This window comes from Vulpes vulpes, chromosome 1 (genome assembly GCF_048418805.1).
Source record: "Vulpes vulpes isolate BD-2025 chromosome 1, VulVul3, whole genome shotgun sequence".
Lineage (NCBI taxonomy): Eukaryota > Metazoa > Chordata > Mammalia > Carnivora > Canidae > Vulpes > Vulpes vulpes.
This window is the reverse complement of record NC_132780.1, coordinates 5,252,131-5,258,474: the sequence shown is the minus strand read 5'-3', so window position 1 is coordinate 5,258,474 and position 6,344 is coordinate 5,252,131. Positions and strand designations below refer to the sequence as shown.

Sequence of the window (6,344 nt, the reverse complement as noted above, 5' to 3'; positions counted from 1 at the left end):
AAAGCGCCGTCAAGAGAGAAAAGCACGTTTTATTGAAGTCTGGGCGGCAGAGAGGAGCCTGCGGGGGCAGGGCTGGGGAAGAGGGCAGTCCAGGTGGCGGTGGGCGCACAGGTGGTGGGTGGGAGGCATCAGGCGCCAGGGGAATCCTGTGGGGGTGACAAAGGTGAGAGGCAAGAGAGCCCCCCAGCCACCCCGGCCCACCCTTCGCCCCCTTCTCCTCCCCCCGCCCCCCAGCCTAGCCCGAGCTGCAGGACCTGGCTGGGTTCCATCGCGCCAGGTGTCTCTACCGCCTGCGGGTGGACAGACCTGAGGGGGAACACGGAGAGTCCGGGCGTCAGGAGGGGCACCCTAGCTCCTGCGGAGCGGGAAGCAGCAGGGGGATCGGGGACCTCGGGTTTCAAAGCCAGCCCCCCCCACCTCGCACCCCGGGAGGGCCGGGAAAGGGGCTCGTGGAACCCGCCCTCACCCCCGCCCCAAAACACTCGAAATCTCCCCAGACTCACGGCGGATGGAGCTGCGGAAAGTTCCCTCCTCTTCATCAGGTTCCCCAGTCCTGGCAGAAGGAATTGGGGATGAAAACGGAGAGAGGCAGCCGCCCCCAGGACCCCTCCCTCCGCCAGGGCAGCCCTCACTTCACAGTCCCCTGCGCTGAGGGCTGGAGATGGGCGAGGAGCAGGCTCGGGGGCCGCCAGAAAATCGGGCGCACCCAGGAGCGGCTTAAACGTGTGCCAGGGGGTGCTGCTCCCAGTGCCTCCCGGAGCGCAGGGGAAGAGACTGGAAGTTGGTGGGGGAGGGGCGGCCGGCCTGGCGACAGCCTCGGTTAGAAAAACCCAGAGCCCTCATCTCCTCGTTGAGCGATCTTGGGCAAGTGGCTTCGCCTCCCTGTGCGCCGGTTTCCTCACCAGCAAAATGAGGTTAATAACAGCACCTACCTCCTATAGGGCTGTGGGGAGTAGAGAAGGCGATGAAACGGTGTCGGGCACGTGGCGCTAAATATTAGCTATTATTTAAAATGACACCCATGACTGTTTTAGCATGGAGAAGGTATTCATACGTTGCTTTAAGTTTTTATTTAAAGATGAATCAAAGAGCCAGGAACAGGACTCTGAGCTAAACTGGGCCGCCCAGTGCGGTGATCTCATTTCGCCGTGGCTCTTTCACAGCACTTATCACGCTTTGTGATTTTATATTTGTGGGGCTGTTGGAGCCCACGGCCGCCGCCCCCACTGGGCCGGGAGCTCAGCCAGGCGGGGAGGGCAGTTTATTTATTCACTGGTCCCCAGGGCTTGGCTTGGGGCTTGGCACACGTAGTAGGGGCTTAATACATTTTTGCGGAAAGGGCTCCGGCTGCGGGTCTGGCGGATGCCCTGCCTCACCCCCGCAGCGCCCCTCTAGAGCGAAAGTAGGTGAGTGAGAGCCCGGAGCGGCCTCTTACCTCTGCTGCTGGTTGAATTTGCACCGGCACCTTCTGCCTGCGGGTGGGGGTAGGAGGAGGCCGGGATTCAGCTCCGGGCGGGCACAGAGCGGCGCTGGTGAGCCGCCTGGGGCCGGGGAGGGGCGGAGCCGCAGGGATGGGGCGGGGCGAGGCGGAGGGGCGGGGCGGGGAGGAGGGGCGGGGCTAGGGCGGGGCGGCAGGGACGGCGTGGGCGGGGCGTGGGCGGGGCTAAGGCGGCAGGGGCGGGGCTAGGGTGGGGAGAAGGGGCGGGGCGGGGAGGAGGGGCGGGGCTAGGGCGGGGCGGCAGGGGTGGGGCGAGGCGGCAGGGGCGGGGCTAAGGCGGCAGGGGCGGGGCTAGGGCGGGGCGGGGCGGAGACCCGCGGCGAGGCGGGGACGCACACCACTGCACCCGCGGGGGTGGAGGCAGGGGCTGGGGGTACTCACTCAGGACGATGAGGATACCGAGGATGAAGAGGATCCCGGCGATGATGAGGCCTCCGATCCGCAGGGATTGGTAGTCTGTGGGCGGCAGGGAGGAGGGTGAGGGCAGGGAGGGGAGGAGGAAGGGGAGGAGAGGGGACAGAATGGGGAGGAGGGGGCCAGGAGGATCCGGGAGGGCAGAGGAGAACGGTGAGAGGAGGAAGTGGGAGCGGGATCAGGGAGAGAGATCGAGCGGGGTGCGAAGGAGAGGGAGGAGGTGGGCAGGGCAGGCGGGGAGGAGGCAGGAAACAAGGAAGTAGAGGAGGATGGTGGAGAGGGTGAGGGGACCGCAGAGGGGAGAGAGGGAGGCACAGCAGAGGATGAGCCATGAAGTACGCAGAGGTGACAGGAGGAGACTCAGAGAGGGACCAAGTAGACAGACACACAGAGACACAGACAAGGGCAGATCAAAACAGGGAGTCAGAGAGCCAGATCTCTGAGAGACACGAGAGACAGGAGAGTGACCGAGATACAAACACGGCGCCGGAGAGACAGGTGGACAAGGAGAAGAGAGGTAACGAGGACAGGACGGGCACACCTAGGCCATCCGCCCTCCCGGCTCCCCAGGAGATGCCTCTCCCTCCCTCACCGTAGGTGAACGGGTCGTGTTCCTGTGGCGCTTCTGGAAAGAGAAGGAAGTCAGAGGTTGGCTGCTTCCTGGGACTCTGCGCAGGGAAGGGCGTAAAGAGACCCTCTGGGGGCTTTACTCCCGTGGGCTGAGAGTCTGCGGACCGCTGGGCCCTGAGCAGGCTGCCCACCCTCCCCGGGCCTTAGCCGCCTCATCTGCACTGTGCTGGGTGGGGCGGGGGGCTCCTACCTGCCCCCGCTTCCTGTCTTATCCCCTGTTGTCAGTGATTCTGTCGTTTGAGGTTAGAGGCCTCCATCCCACCATCCGCCTTTGCCTGACCTTGCATCCGCTCCCCTGCCCCAAATACTAGCTGGTGTTTGGACCCACGCAAAGTCCCCAATTTCCTGGTACCCCAACCGACTGGGTGTAGGTTGGAGTCTCCAAGTTGGTTCTTTTGAAGGGCTTTCCCCTCCCCTGGCCTCCCTTGGGGCTGAGGTGGGTTGTGGGCTACCTGCCGTAGACTCACCTGCGGTGGCCGTGGTGAGGAAACCCACACAGAGAACCAAGATGTGGTGGAGAGGTGCCATCGTCCTGGGAGGCAGCAAGGGTCAAGAAATGTGTTCCCCGTCTCCCTCACCATTGGGGCTTGAACCCAAGGGGTTAAATCAGAGTCCAGGGGCTTAATTCCAAAAGTACCCATCATCCAGCTTGGCTACTGCTTCATGTGGACACGGTGTCCCCAAAACAAACCACCGTGGGGGTGGTACGACACACAGCGAGGGCAGGGGTGAGACACACACAGCCCACGGGGGTCGCCCAAGGCCTGGGCCTCCCGACAGCAGGCCCCAGGTTCCCACACCTACCCCGTGGGAAGAGCAGGATGGCTCACCCCACCAGGTGGAGACACAGACACACGCCGTGAGGGGTGAGCGACGCTGCAGCCCAAGACACGCCCAAGGGCCACCTGCCCACACACAGGGCCTCGCTGTGTCCGTGTAATATCCCGGCTCCCCTGGCCTCGGCCGCTGGCCGGCTCTGCCTGACCCCGGGTATAAATATCTCCCACTTCACCCTGGAGGAATTTGCCTCACACAGGCCACCATGGCAACAGCCTTCCTTCCCCCACTCGGGGGTCACGCACAACCCTGCCGGGTGAGGCCCGGCTGCCACATCGTTACAGGCTGCCCCTGGGGGAAAGGCCACCCCCTTCTCTTCTGGAAATGATGAGAACAGGGATAAACATCCCCTCCGCCTGCCTCTGGGTGACATCTCTCACAGGCGGACACCACCAGGCGAGTGGCATGAGGCCCAGAGCAGCGGGGCTGAGAGACGGAAGACAGATGCCAGGGCCAGGGACACACACAGACACACAGACACACAGACACACACACATACGCAATGGGGCTGGAATGGAGACAACGCCTACTCCCCAAACCTCTGGTTTGAGCAAGACATGGGGTGGAGACACGGTCACTAAAACGATACTGTTCATCTGAGCCTCCAGTGCCCCCCAAAAGTGACGCCACCCGACCTACACACATCAGTGTTCAAAACCCACCCCAGCCTGCACACGCAGCAGCAGGGGAGGGGGAGTCGCACCCACACTCGGCTCCTGGGGAACCCCACGGCCGTCCCAACCACACTCCCTTCCTCTTGGGTCTGGCCTGCCTGGGAAGCCACGGGCCGGCCACTCCTGCTCCCAAAATAGGTGGCGTGGCCAGGCCAGGGGTGAGGCCTGGGGGGGAGGGCAGGGGACGCTCACCCCAGTCAGGCTGTCCCCTGCTGAAAGAAGGCCCCCAAACGTCCGGCTGTGCCGGGGGTGAGCACTTTGGACCCCCTGGCCCAGAGCTGGTCCTGCGCCGCCCTCAGCGGTCTCCCCTCCCAGCCCCACCCCACCCCTACCCTCCCCAACCGGCAGCTGTAACTGGAGCCCGGGCTGGAGGGGGGCCAGGGGGCGGCCCCCAGCCCAGACCGCCCTGGCCCGCTAGGTTAACTCTCTCAGCTCAGACGGAGGAGCCAGGGCGGGATGGCGGGGGAGGGTGCTGGCAGGGAGCTCCGGCTCACGGACACGCACCCGCACCCACACAGGCAGGCACCCACGCTCCACCCCGGGGCGCCTCTGCCCTGCGGTGGGCCGGTGGGTGTCGGGGATTTTCTGGGAGGCTCCCTGGGCATTGGGCCGGTCGGGGCCTAGGTCACCCTGTCTGAATGCTTCGGAGCCCGCTGACCCCCGACCCCAGCGTTCTGCGGAGACCTGGTGGGCACCGCAGGGCTGTTGTGGGAGCATTTCAGTGTGTGTACATTGTCTGCTGCTGACGGTGAGTTCACCCAGGAGTGCACACCACACACACACACACACACACACACAAGACTCCATTTACGTAGGCAGAAAATCAAACAAATACGTATGTGCTCCTACATACAAACACAGAGACAGACACACAGAGGATAACACACCCGTGGAGAAACCCAAAGACACACCCGTACAGCCGATACCTCTTACACCAGTCACAAAACACGGACAGATACATCTGTATACACACGCCACACACACGCACACACACACACGCACATTCGTTCGCGTGGATGCCCGTACAGAGACACAAAGACCGAGCCACACAGGTGTGCACCCTTACAAATGGCCACACCCTTGTGAAGACGCACTCACAAATGGCTGTACAGAAACACACCAGTACACACACCGCACATCAATGCATTCAAAGGCACGGACGCCCAGCCAGCCCTCCCACGGCTTCCGGGATGCGAAGGCCCACGGACCATGTACATATGCACGTGGGTCCCTGCATATACCTCTGCGGGTACAAGAGAGACGGAAACTCTGTCAAGGGCTCAGGTGTAAGACCAGCCACTCTTACAACCACAAAACACACACACACACACACACACACACACACACACACACTGTGTTCATACCCTCATGCACCGGCAAATAGGACATAGCTGGCCACTCAGCCATAGGCAGACAGGCCTACACACTTGTGTTGACACACTTGGAGACACCACCCAATGTGCGGTGATGTGTTTAACCCCGAACCCCCCCTTTCCTGATCTCATGTGGCCTGTAGGACTCTCTGGAGAACAGCACACGGTGTCCTCACGAGCGGGCCAGATTCGTAGGTACAGGTGACAGAGAAACCTGGGGCCGGGTCTGAGCTCTGCCGCTGGTGGTTGTGCGACATTGAGCAGCCCATGTGACCTCTCTATGCCTTAGTTTTCTGTCCTATAAAATGGAGAAATCACCAAGAGCGTATGTAAAACGCTGAGGCCAACACAGTCCTATTATGAACCCCGTTTTAGAGATGAGCAAAACAAGGGTCAGCACAGTGGAGCTAATTCTCCTGAGGTCCCTGGTGGTTAAGGACAGAAACCGCCGGCACGCTGAAGGAGTCAGACGTGGGCTCCGGCTCTGTAGGACGCAGTTTCAGGGGCAGGTGGACACGCTCGCACGTGCTCACACGATACGTGTGTGTGCGTGTGTGTGCGTGTGTGTGTGTACGGTCTCAGAGGAGCCTCAGAGGTGGCTTTGAAATGCACCCTCATCCCTGTACATCTGAGCCTCTGCCCCCCGTGGCCCTGCACCCCTGGGTCACCAGCAGGCCTTGGTTAATGATAACCAGGATGTTTATGCAGCCGTGGGGAGGGCTGACAGCGGAGCAGGGAAGTCAAGCAGGGCTGGGGGCACCCGGCCAGCTGCAGCCAGTCCTTGGCATCTCCTCCTCACAAGGCCGACAGCTCCAGAGTGGAGCAGCTCAGCCACTTCCGTGCTAGGTGACGTTGGGCACATGACATAACCGCTCTGAGGCTCAGTTTCTCCTACTGTAGCACAGAGATAAAATCGTA

At 62.1% G+C, this 6,344-nt stretch overlaps 1 protein-coding gene across 2 annotated transcripts; it reads right to left on the bottom strand.

The window, feature by feature from the left end:
- Positions 1–9: 9 nt before the first annotated feature.
- Positions 10–4,385, bottom strand: FXYD1 (FXYD domain containing ion transport regulator 1). Of its 2 annotated transcripts, none has more exons than XM_026010382.2 (8): positions 4,246–4,385; positions 3,010–3,074; positions 2,505–2,537; positions 1,880–1,954; positions 1,436–1,472; positions 504–553; positions 255–306; positions 10–146 (listed from the first exon to the last, which is right to left on the bottom strand). In XM_026010382.2, exons 2-7 carry the CDS (start codon positions 3,068–3,070, stop codon positions 284–286), a joined length of 279 nt encoding a protein of 92 aa, XP_025866167.1. In that variant the 5' UTR covers positions 3,071–3,074; positions 4,246–4,385; the 3' UTR covers positions 10–146; positions 255–283. The 2 variants fall into 2 exon arrangements, with proteins under 2 accessions (XP_025866167.1, XP_025866168.1); XM_026010383.2 differs by lacking the exon at positions 4,246–4,385 and adding an exon at positions 3,347–3,498.
- Positions 4,386–6,344: the final 1,959 nt, after the last annotated feature.

Coding starts and splice junctions, on each gene's coding strand:
- FXYD1 (XM_026010382.2), bottom strand. CDS start 3,070: ATGGCACCTCTCCACCACATCTTGGTTCTCTGTGTGGGTTTCCTCACC. Junction 2,538..3,009: donor CCTCACCACGGCCACCGCAG/GTGAGTCTACGG, acceptor TTCTCTTTCCAG/AAGCGCCACAGGAACACGAC. Junction 1,473..1,879: donor CGGTATCCTCATCGTCCTGA/GTGAGTACCCCC, acceptor CCCCACCCGCAG/GCAGAAGGTGCCGGTGCAAA.